This window comes from Copidosoma floridanum, unplaced genomic scaffold, assembly GCF_036245765.1.
Source record: "Copidosoma floridanum isolate Cflo_tuat_1 unplaced genomic scaffold, Cflo_Japanese_pri ptg000001l, whole genome shotgun sequence".
In the NCBI taxonomy this organism is placed as follows: domain Eukaryota; kingdom Metazoa; phylum Arthropoda; class Insecta; order Hymenoptera; family Encyrtidae; genus Copidosoma; species Copidosoma floridanum.
In genome coordinates, this window is record NW_028321878.1 from 566,119 (window position 1) to 589,032 (window position 22,914).

At 33.9% G+C, this 22,914-nt stretch overlaps 4 protein-coding genes across 8 annotated transcripts; all 4 read right to left on the reverse strand.

Annotated features, from left to right (window-relative positions):
* Nucleotides 1–643: 643 nt before the first annotated feature.
* On the reverse strand, nucleotides 644–8,872 carry AP-1sigma (AP-1 complex subunit sigma-2). Of its 2 annotated transcripts, none has more exons than XM_014360743.2 (5): nucleotides 8,649–8,871; nucleotides 8,364–8,542; nucleotides 8,169–8,277; nucleotides 7,751–7,888; nucleotides 644–2,579 (listed from the first exon to the last, which is right to left on the reverse strand). In XM_014360743.2, the coding sequence occupies exons 1-5, from the start codon at nucleotides 8,649–8,651 to the stop codon at nucleotides 2,535–2,537; spliced, it is 474 nt and encodes a 157-aa protein (XP_014216229.1). In that variant the 5' UTR covers nucleotides 8,652–8,871; the 3' UTR covers nucleotides 644–2,534. The 2 variants fall into 2 exon arrangements, with proteins under 2 accessions (XP_014216229.1, XP_014216230.1); XM_014360744.2 differs by lacking the exon at nucleotides 644–2,579 and adding an exon at nucleotides 3,370–5,028 and having other exon boundaries at nucleotides 8,649–8,872.
* Nucleotides 8,873–9,446: 574 nt separating this feature from the next.
* LOC106644989 (FAST kinase domain-containing protein 4) lies at nucleotides 9,447–12,339 on the reverse strand. 4 transcript variants are annotated; one of them, XM_089598643.1, is made up of 9 exons: nucleotides 12,201–12,339; nucleotides 11,632–11,818; nucleotides 11,033–11,479; nucleotides 10,816–10,965; nucleotides 10,488–10,733; nucleotides 10,261–10,405; nucleotides 10,090–10,170; nucleotides 9,835–9,993; nucleotides 9,447–9,751 (listed from the first exon to the last, which is right to left on the reverse strand). In XM_089598643.1, the coding sequence occupies exons 1-9, from the start codon at nucleotides 12,317–12,319 to the stop codon at nucleotides 9,459–9,461; spliced, it is 1,827 nt and encodes a 608-aa protein (XP_089454769.1). In that variant the 5' UTR covers nucleotides 12,320–12,339; the 3' UTR covers nucleotides 9,447–9,458. The 4 variants fall into 4 exon arrangements, with proteins under 4 accessions (XP_089454769.1, XP_014216202.2, XP_089454794.1 ...); XM_014360716.2 differs by having other exon boundaries at nucleotides 12,098–12,339; XM_089598668.1 differs by having other exon boundaries at nucleotides 11,632–11,840; nucleotides 12,098–12,339.
* Nucleotides 12,340–12,694: 355 nt separating this feature from the next.
* Nucleotides 12,695–18,242, reverse strand: mle (dosage compensation regulator mle). The gene is made up of 10 exons (XM_014360737.2): nucleotides 18,163–18,242; nucleotides 17,975–18,094; nucleotides 17,293–17,788; nucleotides 16,562–16,608; nucleotides 16,248–16,483; nucleotides 14,480–16,133; nucleotides 14,032–14,399; nucleotides 13,685–13,954; nucleotides 13,361–13,606; nucleotides 12,695–13,274 (listed from the first exon to the last, which is right to left on the reverse strand). Exons 2-10 carry the CDS (start codon nucleotides 18,051–18,053, stop codon nucleotides 12,933–12,935), a joined length of 3,738 nt encoding a protein of 1,245 aa, XP_014216223.2. The 5' UTR covers nucleotides 18,054–18,094; nucleotides 18,163–18,242; the 3' UTR covers nucleotides 12,695–12,932.
* Nucleotides 18,243–19,109: 867 nt separating this feature from the next.
* On the reverse strand, nucleotides 19,110–21,554 carry l(3)02640 (porphobilinogen deaminase-like protein l(3)02640). Its single transcript, XM_014360747.2, has 2 exons — nucleotides 21,176–21,554; nucleotides 19,110–20,316 (listed from the first exon to the last, which is right to left on the reverse strand). Exon 2 carries the CDS (start codon nucleotides 20,296–20,298, stop codon nucleotides 19,222–19,224), a length of 1,077 nt encoding a protein of 358 aa, XP_014216233.2. The 5' UTR covers nucleotides 20,299–20,316; nucleotides 21,176–21,554; the 3' UTR covers nucleotides 19,110–19,221.
* Nucleotides 21,555–22,914: the final 1,360 nt, after the last annotated feature.

A 22,914-nucleotide genomic window follows, 5' to 3' on the forward strand; every position in this document is an offset into this window, starting at 1 on the left:
TTTAATCTTCCTGAACGTACTTTATTTTGCATAAATTGTCCGTGGTTGAATTTTTTTTTTTTTTTTTTTTTTTAATTTGTACAGCTAAAGAGTTAAACATTGTTTGAAAAATCTCATTTTCTCAAACTATCATCTCTCAATACGTGATTCAAATCATCTATAGAGTACAAATTAAATTGAAAAATCAGCGCTCAGCGCTTACCTTGAGCCCGACATGTAACCTAGCGTAATCGTTGTTCTTTAACAACTGCATTATCGAGCCAAAAAATTGAAAACTACATTTTGTGCCCAATGCAACGCTCATCAAAGCTTCAACAAAGTATTTACATGTGGTTGAGCATTAAAAAGTAAACATACCCGCACAAAAGCGAGATACATATACATATGCTGATTAAAAATGTACTTACAACGAATACGAATGATATTCGGAGAATCAAAGTACATGAACTCGAGTATTACCAATAATTGGAGGATGAGTTAAAAATATTCTGGATTTGTGATCGATGATGCCTTTTTTTAAGTAGTACCTTTTTATATGTTCCAACTTGAGCAAATTTTTTTTTTCATTTGTTGAAGTAAAAAAAAAAAATAATAATAATTTCGTATATTGACATGACACTATAAATTCAAATCAATACAAACTTTTTAAAAAAAATCTTTATTGTACATCAGTTTTTTTTTACAATACTTCGTAGTAACTAGTCATTTATGGACTAAGTCTAATGAAACAAGATAAAATACACAAGGGTCAAAATATTTGTAATATAGTAATGATATAATACCTCAATGTTTACAACATTACAAAAATGAGCAATGAGCACGTTGTACATATCATTTACATCAAATTTTACTGTATGGACGGAGACAAAAGTATGTAGTCTATCGTACAGTTACGGAATAATCGATTTCCATAGAATATAATTTTTACACCAATAACGATAATAACTATGACGTTGACAACTTTTTACCATTTGCTTTGAAATAATTTGGGTCAAAGTGTGAATAGGCATTTTTAAGAGTAATAATAGTAATATTAATGGAAACGACTCTTAAAATTTTATAAAACAATATAGTGATTCAAAACAATTTTGTACCTCCTAATACTTAAATTTAAAAACTTGCATATTCAACGGTACTTATTAATAATTGTAACTGTTTAATTAACTGCTTACGATATAGTGTATGTATATATTATAACGCTAAAATACAATAATGATAATAATAATAATGATAATCGTTGATCATCAAATAGGTTAAAAACAAGTAATAAAAACTAAGACTTGAATGTCGGAACTTCTCACGTACAATGTGACTACAGCTGTAGATCGTGTACATGACAATCGATCGAAATACTTTTCTCAAACGTTTGCGAAGGTGAAATCTTTATCATTGCCTGTGGGATATTGAACATTTCAATTGTATAAATCATTGTAGGAAGAAATAACAATTAATTCATCTGTACCGTAATTATAACAACAAACTTAACTTGTTCTGTCATGTTTCATTTTTATATATATATATATATACATACGTGAGGACGTGTGTATACGTATATACATATAAGTATGGGTATAAGTTTGTATTGCTGACAGGCTACGAATGAGTGTAAGCTTTAGAGCACTTGTGGGGTTCGAAATTATTCGGTGCTCTATATCATATTAAGTGCAATAAGCATTTTAGGATACACCCTTAAACAAGGATACTACAGTGCTTTTAAACCTTTTGTTTATTTTTTTCTTGTCAACGAAATAGCTAGTAGGTTTTTAAACATGTATATAAACTTAAATAATAATCTTAGGTGTCCATTAATAAAACTTAATAAATAATAGGTCAATAGGTGATGCTATTACAGGTGCTTTAGATGTATATATATTTTTGCGTTTGAAGGCAAAATTTTTTCAGTCGATCAATAACGCTAAACATGTTACTATTATACTGATTCATACAATAAGTAAATACCATTTGAAAATATCACTGTAAAAATTCGTTAGTTAGGTTGTTGCGTTAGTACAGTTTCAAAAACGGAATAAACTAATTTTTTGATGATTTTTCAGTAAATGAGCGGTAATATTAAGTACACTTATTCGTTTAATAACTTAAAATCACGTCAGCAAATTCACTTCCTTGCTGTTGAATTTTTTAATACTTCCAAGCGATTTTTCATAGCACCCCTTAATTACTTCAAAAAAAATACCAAAGATCATCCGAAAAAGATCAATCGCTCTAAAACGTGTTTTTTTTGTTTTTGTTTTTTTTTTCGCTCATCTGCTCTTACACAAAAAAGCATCTGTAATCACACCACATGCTTTTAATTATACTACGAAAAAATAGGAGTACGAAATACCGCTGCTTTCAAAGTCTTGTCGGAAAGAAAAGTTATCTGCCCTTTTTTTTCTTCTCCATTTTCCTTCATCCCTCATCTTCTCTCTTGGCGTAAAGAATAGTTTGTATCGACACCGATTCCTAAAAACCGGTAATCGATTGGAGGGAGAAAAAAGCAAAGAGCAGTGCCGAGAGTTTGCTGCTGGCCCGATTTATCCGAGCCCATGATCCTCGAAGAAGCCCTGCGGTGTTTCCTCCTGCAACAAGACATTGATCGCTCCCGTTACTAAATTTTATTAATAAGTGCACTTATCAGTAATGTCATGATTTTAAAAAATGTTCTTGTCACATGATGGGCAAAAAATTCAGTAGCCAAACTTTAATAATTTAGGTTTTGGTGAATATTATTATTATTATGTATTTTATATGATGACAAGAACATTTTTTACGAGTGTGCTCAAAACATGAATAGGGGTCAATTACTTTGATGCTGCACTTGCGCGTTGGAATTTAACAATATCATCGTCAAATATGTACAGCAATGATAAACAGCACGATATTATTGAATGTAGAGTATAACAAACACGTACCTACGTTTCAGAAAAAGCTTATTATTCTCTTCTTGTAGCAGCTTCAAATGATGAACTGAACCCTTTTCATATCACACAAAAGCCTTTGCTCGTCATGTATATCATTTTTTTTTTTCTCATGGTTTAACACACAAATATGCACATAAAAAGTAAAAATGGTAAAATAAAAAGATGTAAATAGTGTTAGCAATAATTGAAAAGTGTTGATAATTTGACACTCGAAAAAAGCGTTTTCAACATTCGTTACTGCACTTTTGTAAAATCACTATATTGTTACGGTATAAAATACCCATTAGTATAAATGTGAAGAATTTGTTTCACAAATACATTTACAAAACAAATTAATCTTATACCAATTTTAGGCAGGTAAGTGTATGAAGCACATTATTAACTTATATTAACCAACAGTTTGAATAATATTAGATAATAAATAAAAAAAGTAAGATGTTAATTACTACTTAAAAAGATTGCTTTATTGTTGAGTAATTCGAGAAAAACGAAGTTTAGTGCAATGACAATTGGAATCGACATAAATTTGCAAGGAGATCGCATGGTTTAAAATGTATTCTTAAGATTAAACAAATAATTTTGTTTTGAATTTGTATGTTTGGTAATATACTGCTGACTAAACTGTAGACAGGTATTGAAATAACATCTAGAAGTTGCTGCTGTCGTTAAAAAATATATGTAATTATTACTAGTGTATTCGATATTTTTAAGTGATAAATGCAATCTTATTCACTAAACATCATTGAATATACCGAAGCTTATACTATTAGGTTAACAAAAAATATATATATATATTATTTGGACGCTTTCTCTCTATATTATCGTTCGATTCATTTGTTTGTCATTAATATAATAATCATCATTACAAAGTTTAAGTTGGACACATACGTATTATCGATGTGTGGATGGGTATATAATATGTTTGTACAAAAATATGGCTTACTTATTTAATGATTGTTGAGACATTGTCATCTTGGTATAAAACGACATGAATCGTACACATAAATATTAATTTCACGCGATAAAATGCATCAAAATACCTATAATAATTCAAGTAATAATAAGCGACAAATCTATAAATCAAATCCTGGAAAAATCGGATTATCCGTCAATATATTGTACATGAATGGTTTATACCAACACATTGCTATAGTTACTATTTACTTCTATGGATTTCAATCCCTTGGTGCTGAATTTTTCATTTAATTTTACTCTATAATTTTTTTATCAAATAATAAATTCTGTGTTCAAATAAATATCACTTTTTTTTTTTTTTTTAATTGGGTACAACGGAAGAACACATCAGCCTTACGAAAAACGTGGATTGAGTTTTGGCACTTTTGGGATACATGATATACAAATGTCGTTCGTATTTTATAAACTTGGTAATTTTTTTTCATCAGTCGTTCACTAAAATATCAATTATTTCGAGACAAAATCGAAACTGTGAAAATCTCGACTCGCACTATATCGCACATAAACCAACGCATAAAAAAAAGCGCAAACATAACTCGATGGAATGCATTTAAAATAGCAGATTGTGCATCAAGGATTAAGTAACTGTATCCACGAATGGCACATTTGTATTTAGTTATATTTTGACACTGTGCGGTAACCCTTGAGATTTCGTCAAGTTATGGTTTCGCGTTTCGTGCTGCATAAGATCGAGCACTTGGCACATTACGTTGAGACTCGTCATGAGCTACATTCGATTTACTAAACGGATAACTTTTTCCAGGCCGACGGTATTAATATTCTCACATGAATGTATCGAGCATCCAAAGTTTTGTTGTTTACTCTCGGAGCGAAAAATTGCTTCTTATCGTTAAATCTATACGTGTCACGAGCATGAAATGAATAATTTCCGATGGAGGGAGAAAAAGTGTGTGTAGGAAGGGCAGATTGAGACGCGCGCAGCCGACGATGTTGAGCGAAACCAAGACACATTTTCCACTCGGCACCATTTTATAGGTTTGTTTGTGTTCTCGGGCTCGGCGAAGAGGATCCATCCTTTATAATATTTGATTTGGAAACGTCAGTTATTACTTTTGTTACATCGCGTCTACAAAAGCCCTACATCTCGTAGTGCACCTTCAACAGCTTCGTCCTTTTCCAGAAACAAATACTCCTTCTTTAGTAACTACGGTTTTTTTTTTTTTTTGTTTTTTTGTTTTTTTACTTTGCTTAACCGGATATGACAAATTATTATTCAACGACGACTCAAATTTTATTTCCATTTTACGTGTTTGTGTTATCAAGACTTGAAAACTGTTAATAACGATGAAATAAAAATTTACACAAAAGAACGACTTCAACTGAAGCATCTATTACATTAGTTCAATAGTAATTGCAGCTAGTAGTTGGATTTTTCAAACATTTTCAATTTAATTTTGTTATTGAGGTAGTCGACTTGATTTCAAATAGATTTTATCTCACATATCCGGGTATGCAAATTTTCACTAGTAATAAAAAAAAAAAAAAAAATGTTTGTTGAGGGTACCGTGAAATTGAATAGATAACTCTTATCGTGAGATGTATAGTGGATTCAAGCATTTGTATTAATATGTTTTAAATAATATTTCCAATTATTTTTCTATTCAATTTGGTTGGTTACCAATTATTTAAGATGGTTTATTTCAACATAGGATTTTTCAAAATTGTTGATACGCACTAAACAAAGACCAAGACAAATACAAGACGACACGGTGGATTGTAATACGCACACTCTACCAAGCAGGATCACTAGCAAACACACCTTATACGTTAAAATACTTATTAAAAAAAAATAAAAAATTATAAAAAAAAAAATAAAAATAAAATAAAATAAGCTGTAAAAGCTCTGTTTAAGTTTGATAAAAAGCACTTTATTAAGTTTTTTAATTAAAAAAAAATTACATTGAACAACGATCTTGAATAAATTACTTTGCGTCATTATAAATATTGAATGCATCAAAATATCATTCGAATTAGATACGAAATGAGTCAATAATATTAATAGTGTTGTAAGATTTTTAAGGTGTTATGGTTTGATGAATATAAAAGGATTTATCTTTCATTGTACTTATTCTACGAAGAATTAAAATATAAAATTAAATGCATGTTATTTTGAGTGGAGCTAAAAAATACCCCTTTGTTTATTGAATACGCCAACGCAAATGCTAATGCGTTATAATGCATCAACTAAAATAAGCACATTACATCGTATAAAATTAAGATTAAGAGTATTATTTGCCATTGATAGGGGAATCAGTTGTATTGACGTTTGTAAGTATATTAGTGAGAAAATTATTTATCAATAAAAAGTAAATATTACGTGATTTCAATAGTTATTTTTAAAAAATATCCGCGTTTATATATATACATGTATTCAATAGTGAATTTTAGTAATGCAATTGTTATATCTTTTAAGAGTATATAAAACATTTGAGGCAAGATGTTTGATAAACTTATGAGATCTATCATCGTTTTTGTTGTTAAATATCCAAGCATTCAAACATACTAGGCATTATTACCGTAATTATCGGTCACAAATGCTTATTCAAAGTATGAATTTGCATGATTTTTGAAAATTAAGGACATAACATGCGCTATAATATTAACATACTATATATAAATAAATTAAATTTTGTGCAAATCTCAAATAATTTTTAAAACTTAGCTTTACTTCATTTTCCAGTTAAAGATTTTCGTTCTGTATGGATTTATTTAATTTTTTTTTTTAATTATAATTTAAATATCCATTATTGGTTACATTAACGTAAATATTATTGGTCAACAAAAATAATAAGATGTATCGTTTGTTTATTTTGGATACCGGCTTGAGATTGAATGCTGGGTGACAGAACATTTTTCGTGCTTGATAAATCCTGATTTTTCCGAAACTATCAAACGTTTGTTATCTTATGCGCTGTATTATGCTCTACTACTAAAAGTTACTTGATAAATTTTATTAAGCTGTTGTATGTACATATTTTTAATTTTTATAAGTACATAACGCACTTGGAAAACAAGAGTAAAGAAAATTTTAGATTAAGTACTTGTTGCCTGATGAGCACACTATCTAAGATTTTCTCTATTTCTTGCTGTGGTGTGCGTATTTTTTTTTACCAACTCGGCTAGAAATACCTCAATACTTTTGATTGAAGTAACATTTTTAGTCGATGTAAGTAAAAAAATGTGTAAATTTGTACATTACTTGCATGCTGTGAAAACACATAACAACACAAACACACACAAACATGAATACCCTAGATGGAAACATTTCAACATTTTTTTTGAATTGTCACATTTTTTAGTTGCACTATTCGGTTATGTGAGAAAGAGGCATAATCTTTTCCATGCAATTTTTTTTTAATAATGCAAAAACGATGCATATACTTTACACGATATTTTCATGTTAGATGTTATTAAGGAAACAATCAAGCCTATGGATCACTTTGGCACAGTAATGCTTTGAATGTTAACACATATAGAGTTCAAAGCATTTTTTGTTGAGAACAATTGAATGATTAACTATTTGTATTACTTAAAATATTGTACTGTATGTGTTTTTAATTATAAAATCGTTTTCCTTTTCGATTAGATCGATTTATATGTAGCACTGTACAAATAATATGAAGTGTAACTATGAGTGTAAATAACCATTGTAAATATATCTAAAAAAAATTCTATAACATATGGTGTTTCTCCCACATAAAACCTTGACCCACCTTAAAACTTGAATAAAAATATAAATATAAATAAATAAACCATAATGATCCAAAGGTCGAGGGAGGGAATAAACATTTAAACAACAATCACAATTCAATGGGAACATCTCCGTAACTAACCTCCTGCAATAGATCCTGTGCAGCAATCGCTTTGAGAACATTTTTTTTGCTGGTCTCTTGTATCTCGCCTCCAACAAGCAATTCATCGAGTATGAAATATGCTTTCTCAAAGTTGAAAATAATGTCTAATTCACAAACCTATAACAATCAATGGAAACATTGTCCATTTAATCATTGTAATAACAATTAGAAATAATCATCAAATTGTACATAACATATTACTTTGAAAATTTTTAAAAGGCGTAAATAAATAAGTAATAGTAGAAAAAAATTGGAATAAACTGCAAATAAACAATATTGAGGGAACCACACCACATACTAATGAAGTTAATTGTTTTCCATAGTACATAGATAATAACACCCATTACTAATTTAGCTGACAAAAAATAAGTTCATGAAAAAAGGCTTGTTAACTTACACTGCCGAAATATTTGTCAAGCAACTCGACGTAACGATGAATGATCTCAAGTGTCAACAACTCATTGTCATTTTGCTCAATAGCACAACAAAAGTATAAACTCGCATACCTGCAAAATATGTTTGATGTATAACTTTTGATACTATAAATTACTTATGCTCATACAAATATTTAAAGAAAACATTAGGTAGGTACCTCTTGTACACAACCTTGACGTCCTTCCACTCGAGGAAGCTCGACATCTTTGGCTTTCTGGCAAGGATTGTCGTTATCAGCTCACGGGTTATCTTTTTCTTGAGCTTGTCCGGATGTGCAACATACCACTTCTGCAACCTCAGTTTGCCCTGACGGCTGAACAACAGCATAAATTGCATCTGTCAAAAGAAATAAGTATTTAAATTGAGCCTCTACAGCCAATAGATTGCCAACTCGTTGCAGATGACTCCGAAATATGTGGATGTTTTATCCAGCGAAGTTTACCATTTTTATGCAGAGTTATTGGTCCTGGTGACGAGAGCCTCACACATCAACATTAAATATTATTATTGGCAATTTAGCAAGGAATGCCTTGGATTTTAATTTATGTGCCACGACACGAAACACCACAAACACACACAGCTCTCTGCATAAAACTCATTTATGCGCCGCACACATCGTCGTTATACTGTCATGTCGACAGAGAGAGAGCAGCCATTGCGTTACGTCATTTGCCGGAGAGATTTTGTGATGATTATGTGGGTGGGGTGAGAAAAGGAGAAACTGATCGACAAATTGGAGTACAAATGACTTTTGAATTTCGGATGAAGTTATTACTTTGATTTTACATTTAAGTGCTAAAGCACATTTGTTTGTTGAAAATTCATTCATAGTTTTCAATGAAAAATTTACTGAATCCAATTTTTGTCAAAATGTTATATATACATGTATAATTAGGTCAGTGGTTCTACCATTCAATTAAAAACTTATAGTTATTTCTTGTAATATTTTTAAAAAACGGTATTAAAATTACTCCAAGTAGTGAGAAATTTTTAAAAAATTTTATTATTTTTAACGTGAAACATAATTTTTTCGACATTTGTAGTAAACTTTCGTTTACTATCTACAATTTTGAATACGTTTCACCAATTGTGTACAATTAACACGATGCATTTGATAATTCGTCGTAATATGCATTTAAAATATAATGTATATATAATACACAATACCACTTGACATCAAGTTTTTCCTTTTTTTCAAATTTACAACAAAAAAAAAAAAAAAAAAAAAAAAACCATTTTTGTACAATAAAATTTATTTACTAGAAACTTTCACAAGCTTCTTTATGTTATCGTTAATATACTGCACTCTTTGAATAAGTTTGTCTTTGAAATTCACATCCGTGTAAGGTATTATCATTGTTTTATATCCTTGGATCTGTAACAATTTGCAATAGAATTTCATAGGTCCCACGACCTCGGTAACTCCTCGACAAAAATCATGATAACAACAAGTAAGAATCGCTATCCTCAATACTCCTTTCTGTTTAACTGACTTTGCACTGATAGGAACAGGGGAGCATTTACTATCTACGCAAATTTCGGCATCTGGAAAAATAATTATCGAATCAATTTCGTGATTGGAAAATTAATCTAATATTGAGATAGGTAAACATATTGGAATTACTTACCTATCGAGAATCCCATTTTAGTATTAATATTTAAATTAATAGAGTTAGCAGGGGATAATATTTTTAATGCACTATTTACAGAATTTGAAAGATCTCGTTTCTCCTTAGAACACAATAATGTAATATCGAAAAGGGGAGAATCTTTAGGAAGTAGTGAACCTAAAAAAATATTTTAATTACGGTTTTTATCTTTCATCTACATTCTTTAAAATATTTATTATGAAAAAAATGTATGCATTGAGATGGTATATTTACCCTTGTAATCTGGTAAAAGCTGCGCTGCCGCGTTTATATTTAATATTTTTAATGACTTTGGTATTGAGTATTCGGATGTATCTGAAAAAAAAAAATAATAAATAATAATTAAAAAAAAAATCAAGCATTATCTAATTTATTACAAGTTTTCGTAAGAAAAACGCTACTTACCAAATAACCGATTTAAGAACCCACTATTTAAAACTGACTCAAACTGTACATTAGTAGCCTGATTTAAGATGGTCAAAGCCCAAATAACGTCTAACCATTCACTGCTATCACACATATCACTCTCTTTCAATGGTAAAACGATTTCCTGTAATATAATAAAAATTTATAAGTGAAAACGCGGAATGGTTTTTTTTTCCTAAATTGTTGGTTAAATATTAATTTTTTACCTGCAGTAGCTCGTTAAAATTTTTTGGTACATATCCTAGGTGCGCTAATGTCATAAAAAAATTGTGGATTTCTTGAGGCCTGATAATTTCTTTGTGATTAACAATCCACGTAGATAATGAATCGAGTAACGACTCATCTCTGTAACGTAACACACCTATGGATCTTAAAATCGACCCTATAACTGCACTGTTCTCGTTTGAAGGTATAACGTCCAGTAAATCTTTACTTATTTTTTCCATTAATACCTTAAAAAAAAAAAAACAATATTTGATAATATTTATAAAGTCATAGACTTATAAGGGATATATTATCCAAATTTACTCCTACATTATTGTAAAAAGTAAGCACGGCTACACTGTACAAAACATCCGCTAGCAATTTTACGTTAAGATAATCGTTTGAATCGGCTATTTTAGCAGTTACTGCTTGAAGTAATGGAGTTATTCTTTGCTGTTTACTTGCTAGTTTTGATAAGACCTATGCAAAAAATTGAAATTCAAATAAAAATTTTATTTACTTACAAAGTCAATTAAGTTATACTCACTGTAATCAGCTGATACGTATTTAAATTATTTATTTTTTCAATCTGCAGGTTTGAATGCAGACTCAACGGATCATCATAGTCTCTATACAAAGGTGGTCTCTTGTTAGTGCTTAGTTTATTAAAAGCTTTCCAAAACTTGTTGTTTGTCTGCAAATCACTTAATTTAACTTTATCATCACTTATCCAGTTATACAGAATAGGTATGATGGTAGCTGCATTCTGTTTATTAAATTCGGGATCGTCTGTCACTGCTAAAATTTCATCAACCGTTTGAGCAGCTCTTACCCTTTCATTGAGCTCCTTGATTTTATCTGATTCAGCATTTTCTGCAGTTATGCTCAAGCTTTTAAACGTTGCTGTGAGAAGTGCTTTACTTGTAAACATTCTTCTTTTATTGGGATAAGGATTCTTTTGGCTTTGAATGCCATGCTCGACAACTTTTTCTTCCTACAAACAATATCATTCATCAATACCTTGATACAGCGACATATCTCGCTTATGAAATTGGATAAAGATAGTTCCTGCTAACGTTAAATATCACCAAAGAAAAAGAAATCAGGGAACATGTCAAAGTATACTTAGTCAGAGTCAACACGTACTAGAGGCACTTTGTCAGGCTCGGCTTCGTGGGACGTGTTAGCCGTGGCCGCAGCAGTGGCCGCGGTTTGTGCCGTTCTCACCGAGTAGAGAAAGTTTTGCGCGGTGATCCACCAGGAGAGCCTCGGCGTCCTCCTCGAGTTCGAGCAGACCAGCGCGCCCCCAAACTGCAGCATTGTCATCCGCTTCCTAGGCCGAAAGAAGAGACAAACTGACACACGAGCACACGTTATTTATATAATCATTGTGAGACGAGTCAAGAGTATATATAAGTACGCACAAGGGTACATTTGTTACTTTTATCGACACATCACTTTCGGTTTAAAATTTTTCACGACGATCACAGCTTACTTTTCGCTCGTTAGTGGCATAGGATTTAATATAATTAAGATTCGCGATGTGTCGATGGTTCCTTATTCAGGTTTTTTAATTTTATCCAATTTAGTGCTTTAAATATGACACACACACCACATATTTAGGTTGGGGCAGATGCAGTCAGAAGGATCTGTGGTCACTGGTCAGCAACCTCAACAGTCTCAGCACTACTCGTCATCCATCGATGAGTACTTACATGTTATAAGTATTGCAGAACAAGGAAAATATGCAAACAATTTGAATGAGGAAAGCTTTTATTTTGTTATACTTATGAAAAAAGTACTTGAGGCAATGTGCACACCGCAGCCCCAGCATGCACGGTCATTTGAGAGACGGCGCGGCCGCGGCGTTTGTTATGTGGAGCAGACAGTCTGCTATCTGAGGGATTAACCTCCAAAATCGCTTTCAATTTTTGAAGTCTAGATATTTTTTTTCATATGTAGTTAAAGCCCTATAGGTAACATTCAATTTTTAGGCAATATTGTAAAACATAATATTTATGTAATTAATCATAAATGATTTAAACTACAAGTGAAATTTTAACCATTATGTTTTTACTGAGTCTTACGATTACATAAGTTATAAATATACTCATCTCATTACATAAAATCAAAGAATTTGCTACAAACAAGTCAACATTTAAAAAAAGATAGGTATTAAAAATTTCACCAAAATAAAAATACGTTACAATACACTTAATACGTCAAATTTATTTGTCATCAGATTTTCATATGAAACATGGTTACAAGAGATTACATTTAAGCTTTGATTAAAAACTTTAAAAGCTTTTAAAAAACATTATAATTAAGTAATCTCTATTCATATTTGCTAAAATTATAATGGAATTGGTTCGGTTACAGAATTTTTTTTTTTTTTTTATATTTTTTTACAAAAAGTTCATAGAAAAAAAAGAAAGATACTATCTTCCTTAAAAAAATCCTCGGCCTCGGAACCCACCTCCTCGTCCACCCCTAAATCCAAAGTTATTTCCACGAAAGCTACCGCGACCACCAAAGTTATTTCCTGGGAAACCGCGACCGCCTCTAGAGAATCCAGTATCTAAGTTCATTAGTTTAGGAGGTGGACTATTGTCGTTATGGCCGCCACCACGACCAAAACCTCCAAAACCTCCACGATCACCAGGTCCAAAGTCCCTTCCAGTCATGTGTCCTCGCGGTGGTCGTCTAGACGTAAACCCACCGCCGGTAATGGGCTCCATGTTATGTCGACAGGCGTTCATTCCACACAGACTTTTGACAACTGAAAGCACCTGAGAAAAAAAAGAAAAATGATCAAGTTAAAAAAGATTTTGTATTAAACTTAACACATGTAAGTACGTAAAATATAAAAACATGCCTTTTCATCCAAAGGAGAGAGTTCTAGAATGGTCTCTGGATCTTTAGAAGCTTTTATTACTAGACTCTCTAAAGCGGGTCTAAGTGCAACTATCACCGCAGCATGGTGAGGATTCATTTCGAGGTTTATCCAATTGTCAAGTTTGATGATGCCATCAACATATTCTACTTTACGCGAGCCGAAAAGCAGTAAATGAAGGGGTGACACCATTGTCATTTGCTTACAGGAAACGGCTCGAGTACGAATCTATCAAACACAATGAAGTTTTTAATATAATACAACTATTACTAAGGTTGATGATTCGTTTTTATTGATAATTATTACTTTTTCTCCAAATACGAAGAACGGGAATGGGAAGTTCTGCTCGTAATTGCTACAATTTACGGAAGTTTTGTGTATCAGAGCAGCTTTTGATTCTGTGGTCAAAACTTTTCTCTTTTCTTTGTGGAAGCAAACGTTTGGATATAGACCCATGCAAAGCAGAGCTGTGATAGTGTCCAGACGAACGTCCGCACCAGCTTGGTAGTTCAAAGGTGTTGGACAGAGAGTTTCCTCTGGGAATCCAGCACTCGTCAAAAGTGCTTGTAATTGATTCTGAAATAAATGCAAAACAAAATATATTAAATGCACGTAAATCCACGAATATCGACTGATTGAGAAAACAAACTTACTTTAGCTTCCCAGGTAACACGCAAAGTTGGCAAGCTCACGTTTTTGGATTCGCAAAAAGTGGTTTCAGCGTATTCGCCCCCAGCTCTGGCTTCTTCCCAGCACTGGAAGACGTGCAACATGGCTACATGATCACTGTAGCGGGCGCCAGCAAACGCCTTCTGTTGATGGGATAGCCGTCGCATATCTGGACCCATGTTGTACACCTCTGGAAAAGTTGAGCTATTGGCTGCCATGGTAGACAAGGCATCACCTATTCGGAACATGCAGCCAAGGATCATCATTTTGCCAAGGCGCGGTTCGATCGGTAAACGAGCGAGGATTTTGCCTAGTGGCGTGAGCTCATCATTCTTATCCAAACACTTCATTTCTGAAATAATGTTATTTATTACTTTTTCGAATTTACCATTTTATTACAAAATTTTGGTAGTGTATAAAAAGAAAACTCACCTCTCAGCATCACTTCAGCCTCAATGACAGCGTCAATTGGAGGTGGTTCAATAGCTTTAGATAAAAATTGTCCAATGCTTCCCAATCTCAGTAATTTGATACTGAGCGCAAGCTCGTGCAACGGTGTTCGGAACATTTCAGGTGTCATATGTTCGTCCATTTTTTCAAAACGAGCTCTGGAGCAGAGATGAAAACAAAAACCAGGACGTACACGACCAGCACGGCCTTTTCTTTGCTCAAGATTCGTCTTACTAGCCCAGACAGTGGCATAGTTAGTCATATTGTTGTGCGAGGTAAAAAGCTTCATCTTAGCTTTGCACGAATCAATGACGTAGACGACATCATCGATAGTAATTGAAGTCTCGGCGATATTGGTTGACAAAATAATCTTGGTCCTGTTCTCTCCTACCGGATCAAATACTTTGCGTTGGTCCTCACGCGGTAGCTGTGAGTGCAGCGGGATGATGACGTACTCACTACCACCAAACAGTGGATGCTGCTGCAGATGTTTCATCAGCGCAAAGATAAGATTCCATCCCGGTAAGAAGATCAAGACGGCACCAGGGATGTTTTGTTCCTTGACGTAACGCAAAAGGCTTTCTATGAGTTCAAAGCTAATATCTTTCTCCGTGAGCTGTGACATTGAATTTTTCGTGTGAGTACTGTAGTTTACAGGAACGATCTTATTCAAGTTTTCTTCTGGTTCTGCATCATTTGGCAAGTCATCCTCATCTCGCTTCTTGCGCTTCCTCGAATCTAATGGTGGCACAAATTTCGTCAATTCTATGCAGTCTTCGAGGAAGTACTGCTGTACAGGGTACGATCGCCCGGGAATTTCAATGACTGGACAGTTGTTGAAGTATTGACTGAAGAGAGTGGTGTCAATAGTGGCAGACATAAGAATGATTCTTAAATCTGGGTACACGTGAATCATATCACGGAGCACGACCATGATGAAGTCAGAGTTGACATCGCGCTCGTGGATCTCGTCAACAATAACGTGAGATACTCCCCTCAAACCGCCTTCCAACTTTCTGAGCAACACCCCAACAGTGCAAAACATAATGCTACCATAGGGTCTTGGAAGGCAAGACTCGAAACGGACGGAGTAACCAACACTCTGACCAAGAGGCTCGCACCTTTCAACAGCAATACGATCGGATACTGAAACCGCCGAGATACGTCTCGGCTGGGTTACGGCAATGGAACAGTAAGCACCTTGGCCACTAGCGATGTAATCGTCTAGGATAAATTGACAGACTTGAGTTGTTTTACCGCATCCAGTGTTACCACGGATAATGACGACCGGGTGTTCGTTGATAGCCGCCATGATTTCATTTTTTTTAGCAAACACCGGAAGCTTAGAGCGGGATTTCAAGCTCTGTTGTAGATCTTGCGTCTGTTGCATGCGATCACGAGCATCATTCATAATATCTTCGGACAGTTTATCAAGTGGCATAGTAGCGAGAGGCCCCTCGTCGATATTGCAGCCAGTCCAAGGATTCCAGTTTTGTTGTGGAGGAGACCAGCTAACGACACCAGCAGGCTGGGGCTTTGATGAAATAAAATCATCGAGAACATGATCCGTGACTAGAGAGATGGCGGGACTTGTTCTATTGTTTTCATCTTCTGTTTTAGCAGGTACTGATGTTGGCTGTAGTCAATGAGAAAAATTATTTTGTGCCATTGTCAATGTCATTGAGATTTTTCTTTCAATAATATGCACCATATGAAAACGTACGTTAAGATAAAATGAGTAACATTTTACCTGATTAATCGAAATGGGCTTGATTTCTAAACTCTCTAGAAGTGATTGAACTTCATCTATCAACTCTGGGAGAATGTTTACCGGGTAAGGCTTCATCTGATCACCTTCTTTTTTTGTTTTCAATGTTCCAGAAAATGCTTCTATGACTCCTAAATGATATAATTGTCTCACAAGCGAAAGAGCACAGCTCTTAGATGCTGTCTGCTTGTTTGACCCTGTTTCGCGACCTGTGACATCTGTTGAAAAATGTTTATGTTAAAATTTAGTAGTTATTATTATTATTTATTATTTTAGCGAGTAAAAAAAAGTCTTACTTCGTCCAAGTTGTTTAACATAAAATGACATCTCAGCCATAAAGCTCCTGTAAAATGGTTTTTATGATTTTAATAAAGCAAACAGGCCACTGTATTATCAAACGAATAATCATATTATTATCAAGTGAGTATATCAAAATATAAAAAAGAATATCAAAGGAATGGTACTCACCATTTTAAAAGTTACCCGAGACCATGTTGGAGCACGTTTGATCATATATCTGCAAGGAACAGCACCAAAACTATTATTGAACCAGTGCAATAAAAGTTTTGGTTTTACTGTCTTATAATTTTTAAAAGCATCAAAAGTACCAATTTGGTGATTGAAAGCCACCACAAGGTGAGATTCTTTGGTAGACTTCGATCAGTTAAATTGGTTACCCTGATATCAAATTTGCAGTGTTTTCTATTGTCACTGCATTTTTGCTTCAATATTGTACTCCAAAGTGGTCTCGTTTATAACTTACATAAAAAATTGGTACATAAATGGATCCAAAAACTATCATGCAAAGAATTTTTTATTTTGTTTCTTTTCAAAGTTATTGGTGTTCGAAAAGTTTACCTTAAATATTATCATACATTTAAAATGAATATTTCGAACACAAAAATAATCATTTTTGAAGACTTTCGCAGTTCAAACTGCGTTATTATGTGTATGCACCCACTACAAGGTATTAGAATAGAAAAATAGAAAAAAAAAAGATATTTAATTGAGTCATGTAACTGTATACCTGGTGTGATCAGGCCCAACCGGGGTATACTTATAATCGGTGTTAATTTTATGAATCTGCATGAACTGATGCAGTTTAGACTTGGCATTGTCGATCGTCCAGTTGCCGTGAATGCCAGAATTAACGTCCACATCCTCGGCTTCTTCAACCCTCTTTTGATCGGCCAATCTGTCTATGTACGTGTAATTGTTCTGTCCTCTCTCATTGTAAGGCCTGTAGGCTTGGCCAATGTCGTTGGGTGTCATGCCATCTCTGAAAACGGGTCTATTGGGCGTACTGGTGAAACCCGGCTCCTGGCTAATGTCAGCCGGCCCAGTTGTACCCAAATCAGCGGGAACGTCATTGGCATTGAGTTTGCCGATGCGCACCAGGTAGTTGAGAAAATCACGCGAGGCATTGCCCTGAGAGTCCTTTTTGTTAGTTGAGTTGCCAATGGCTACGTAATCGTAGCCGGTGACGCGTAGCTCGCAGAGAAACCGTTGTCTATGCTTGGGACCTTAAGATTAAAGAGATTCACATGAGACAAAAAAATTTGTAAGCTCACGTTAATCGGAGTACACAAGTAGGCATATTTTCATTTTTTTTTTTCATTTACAAGTAGGCATATATTCGTATGTTTTAATTATTGATTTGATGCGGCAAACGCTAAAATGGCCGACATGTTTGACATGCAGGCACTTACCCGTAGGCCTCACTTCGAACTGAGGCTCCGCTTGGTTTTTCGTGCACCACTGGTGCATAAACGCCTTGATGTCACCCATGACTTGCGAACGATCGGATCACTATTCAATGGGACGACTCACTCAAATAAAAAGTAAGTTAATTACTTATTGGTAAAAAAAAATTAGTATCAACACAAGGTTAAATTACTATATAATGGAACACGCGCTTTCAAGATAAGTACACCGTACACTACACTGCAGTGCTGCTGCTGCATTGACGAGAGAGCACTAGAGCAGGTCACCACTCACCAGTGTCACCACAACCTTTGATGAACCAAAGAGGTTACACTAACCTTTACTAAAAAGTTCTCTTTCCCTTTCCCTTTAGATTTGGACTTGCGCGCGCAATTACGCACCCCCCGAGAGTCACGAAGTTATAACCCGCGTAATTTCAATTTAAAATTAGAAAAGTACAGCTAAAAATTTCAGTAGGTATAGGATTCTAAGTAGGTAAACATTATAAGTGCTTGATTATTATTTTAATTTAAATAATATGAATTAAAAATACCAATTGAAGTAATAAATCCTTATCTGCTACGATAAATTTTCTTTATGAAGTAATTTGTCTATTTTAAATAATTTATATATTTTTTAGACTTGATAGAATGATGTGATATATAACAAGGGTTCAAGAATAAAGTTGGATACGCAATAGAATCAATCGATTGATAATAACTAGATCATGTTCTAAATACGAAACAAAATTTTTTGAACAGACTTTTATTAAAATAATACAAATTACATGTATAAAATAAAAAATAACGTCAATTGAAAAAAATTTCAGTAAACGTAAAGTCAAGTTTTTCAAGTACTTGCTCAAATTTTCATATTTCATACAAATAATGTACATAATATGTCACAATAAAATGCTAATATTCACAAAATAAAAATTTGCACGAAAATATCAATGCTAGTCTCATTAGGTAAATGACGTATGTAAATGTTTTCGAGTACACAGAATAAATTTGCATTTATAAAATTAAATAACTTTTTGATAAGGATGTCCGCGTTACCTGACAACATAACAAATGAGTTTTTTTTTTTATTTAACTCGAACAAAATTTTATCCACATAACTCAAGTTAAAAAGGCATCATTTTTCAGATAAACAACAAAACCACTTTAATAAATTGCTTTTTACATATAATATAGACATCTCTTTACATATACAATATGTAGTAACAACCCTGCACCAAGCATTAAATAAATTAAACTGTACTTAATATCTCCTTTCTGGCATCTGCCATTACTTCCAGGGCATTCTTTTTCACTAGGATTTTTGCAACATCTTTTCCCAATTTTTCTGCTCCATACAGACTTAAATTGCTAAATCTCCCAGGTATTACACTACAGAAAGTTCTTGGTTCTGTATAAGGACACTTTTTTGGTGGTTCTCCATTAGTTTCTTCACTTGGAAAATATAATTTACATTTTAATGAATCTCGTATTAACACTTTTCCATTTAATGACCAAACTGCCCCTGTTACAGATAATTCCTTGTTTTCCAGAGTACTGAAAACTCCAACTGGTGCAGAACAACCACCACCTAAATATTTTAAAAACGACCTTTCAGCAACACATCTTAATGTTGTTTGTAAATCATTTAAGGGCTCCAACAATGATAAAATTCTGGAATCTCCTTCTCTGCACTCAACAGCCAAAGCACCTTGACCCACTGCATACAAAGTATCTTCGGACTCTAAGTACTGGCTTATTCTGTCCTCCCATCCCATTCTTTTAAGGCCTGCTACTGCCAATATGAGAGCAGCGTAATTTCCTTTTTCATCATCCAACTTTTTTAATCTTGTGTTTAAATTTCCTCTGACAGTGTCAACTTTTAAATGTTTCATACTTCTGGACAAGTATGCTGATCTGCGCAATGAACTTGTGCCAATAACACTACCAGGTGGCAAAGTTTCAAGGGTAAAGGTACTAAAAGTTTTAGACATGACAACTGCATCTCTAGGATCTTCTCTTTCAAGAATAGCTCCAATTGCTAAGCCATCTCGCAGTGTGGTAGGTAAATCTTTAAGCGAATGAACCAGAAAATCAACTCTGCCATTTTCCAGAGCATTTTCTAGTTCTTCGGTAAACAGCGACTTTTCACCAATTTTTGGCAGTGGTATATCAAGTATTCGATCTCCTTTTGTGTTCATAGTAATAATCTTAAATTCCTTGTCAGGATTACGATCCTTGATACATTTTATAACATGATTGGTTTGAATAAGTGCAAGTTCACTCTTCCTGGAACCAACTCTGATAATATTTTTTTGCTCCATTGCCATGATGAGTTATGGACAGCTCTATAGATTTAACATAATAAAAATAGTCAAGTTTAAATAAAATATTTCTATCAATTAAATCGAATCTAGCTTATTTCTACTCTTAAGAATGATGTAAAAGTTTATTTACCATTGCATAAAATTTAAGAGTATACAAGTTTTGATAATTTTTCTATTATGATGCAATAAAACAGAGGTATCACAAGTTCATATAAGCTATGATCTCTTTAAATACATGCATCAGAAAATTAAAAACCGTCATAAAAGTATTTAAGAGTAAACATAATTTTTTGTTTCAGACAATCGTGATTTCAATGACAAAATAATCCATGTCAAACTAATTTAGAAAGTTTCAAGATGTTCAGTGTACTGAATCATAAGCTCCAACATAGATAAAACATAATAGGATTCTATAAGTGGAAGGAAAACCTCAGCAAGTGCAAAGCACTATCATTCGTATTTTGTTACAAGACTAATTCTAGAGTTAAGTACAGTTGTTGTTTGGATTGTGAAGAAATGAACATATATAGTAGCACGTCATCATAGGAATGCATACTGCTGAATATACCTAATTAGTCTCACTGAAGTACCTACATCATAGATATTATTCTTAAACAGAAAAAAAAGTGACTTCATCATAGGAAGTATTCCAATAACAAGCTTTTAACCGATTAAATATTCAACTGATCAGAAGAGGAAAAAAGGAAACGCATGAACGTGAGAATCTAAGTATTATTACGAAACGAAAGAGAAAAAAAAAATTAAGAGCGAAAGTGCGTTCTCCCATCTGACGCATTGGCCTCCGAAGGGAGAGAAAGTCAGGTGTCCCTCGTCCTTGTCTGACGTCTAATACGTATCATTTTATATACTATCCACTTACCGTCAAAATTATCCTTATCGTCACTAGATATCAATCAACATGTTTTTTCATCCGTCATCATGGCTGCTTGCGTTTGGAAGACAAGAGTCTTGCGTTTCACGTACTTATTAGGTTGAAAAAAAAAAAAAAGAAAATCTTGCGACCAGTCGACTACTGCCTCTCGCAGCCAGCCGCCAGCCAAACCTAGAGCTAACTAACTCTCCGTAGAGTCTCCTCGGTACTCTCGCTCATCGAGGTCGTGTGGGAGACGTCGTGGCCGCCAACGTGGGGAGAGAGTTGCAGAGAGCGAGACAAATAACGATGTATATACATACACATACATGTACATGGATTATTTCACGAAAAGTGCCATTACAAACTTTGACTCTGCGGTTTCCAAAAGTTACAGTTTTTGCGATGTAAGGCTCAAATAAGCTAAAAATTTTTTTGTCCGTTTAAAAACACTCATACCCTAAAATTTAACGAGGAGGGAAGGTTTTTTTAATTTCAAACGAATTAAATTTTACATTGGCCAACGAAGTTATTATTAATTCCAAAACTATGATAAACATTTTTATTGATTGATAATTACTGGGAAGTTATTATCATTTTTTCCGAAATGTTAATTAAGTACCTTTAACTACGTTCAGTCGAATTGACTTATTTCTTTAAATATGTATTTGCGGAATGGCATCTTTTCCCTCCTATTTTTTCTACCAATTAAGGCCCATGAGGTACATTTTTTAAATTTTATTTTGGAACCTTTAGCAAGAAAAGAATAATGTACAATGCATTGTTTAAACTTTCTATTGGACATAACACATGAAAATGCATTTTTGTGAAATGGTCCATGTATACATCTTATGTTTAAAAATAAGGTCACTCGAATTTCAACCTTAAGGATAATTTTTCACTTGTATACCTCGTCATAATTCATGCGGTTCGACCGCGAAGTGATAAATGATATAAAAAATTGTATGCGCATTCTACCTACGACATGGCCAATCGACCTAGAGATCCGCCAATCACTGCCAGAAGGAGGTTTTTCATGTAGGGGGGAGTCTCGATCCTGGAGCAACTATCTTTTATCACAGCGCGAACAGGTCCGTGGTAAGGAACACGGAAATTGGCAATCATGAACGTAAGACCATTAGGAGGATACAGACCTCAAGAAAGAGGAGTCTTAAACTGCCTTTACTCCTGATGCGACTGTCACAATGACGGTTGAGATTCATGCCATGCTGTGCCGCACAACAGCCTGTGCGTGATAGCCACAACACCACTATATGGGCAATTGGAAGGGGATGAACCCATAGACATCACCATCACAGCTGTAGCAAGAGGATATTTTACTAGGTATATTGCTTGGCTATGCAACAGAGCAACTGTTGATCAATGCAGGGGTTGAAACTGCAGTTAGGGAGTCTGCGATGTCAGTCAATATAAGAAGACATAGAAGTATAGAAGACATTAGAGAGATGTTCAATGACTCGTGGCCATCATTTAGAGAAGGGGCAGGATTGAACGACGACTGGAATGATCAAGTTCATAGTCAATTCAGGTGATGAGGAATATAGTATAATGCTCTTCTTAACTAAGAGGCTAAATGAAAATTCAGTGGCACCATGATTCCACATTCTGACGTGCTCCCTGCCATAGACACAGAAGAGGTGTGAGCTTAGTGTAACTCGATCGCGCTTATATAGTAATCGTGCGGGAATTTCGCCGCTTGACGGGAGTTGATTATTAGGGGCTTGGCC

Coding starts and splice junctions, on each gene's coding strand:
- AP-1sigma (XM_014360743.2), bottom strand. Junction 8,278..8,363: donor GTCAAGGTTGTGTACAAGAG/GTACCTACCTAA, acceptor CATATTTTGCAG/GTATGCGAGTTTATACTTTT. Junction 2,580..7,750: donor CACAGGATCTATTGCAGGAG/GTTAGTTACGGA, acceptor GTCTTGTTGCAG/GAGGAAACACCGCAGGGCTT.
- LOC106644989 (XM_089598643.1), bottom strand. CDS start 12,319: ATGCTGGGGCTGCGGTGTGCACATTGCCTCAAGTACTTTTTTCATAAG. Junction 11,819..12,200: donor TTCTGCAATACTTATAACAT/GTAAGTACTCAT, acceptor CTTTCGGCCTAG/GAAGCGGATGACAATGCTGC. Junction 10,171..10,260: donor GTTCTTAAATCGGTTATTTG/GTAAGTAGCGTT, acceptor TTTTTTTTTCAG/ATACATCCGAATACTCAATA.
- mle (XM_014360737.2), bottom strand. CDS start 18,053: ATGGGTGACATCAAGGCGTTTATGCACCAGTGGTGCACGAAAAACCAA. Junction 13,955..14,031: donor GTGTTACCTGGGAAGCTAAA/GTAAGTTTGTTT, acceptor CATTTATTTCAG/AATCAATTACAAGCACTTTT. Junction 13,607..13,684: donor TCTTCGTATTTGGAGAAAAA/GTAATAATTATC, acceptor TGTGTTTGATAG/ATTCGTACTCGAGCCGTTTC.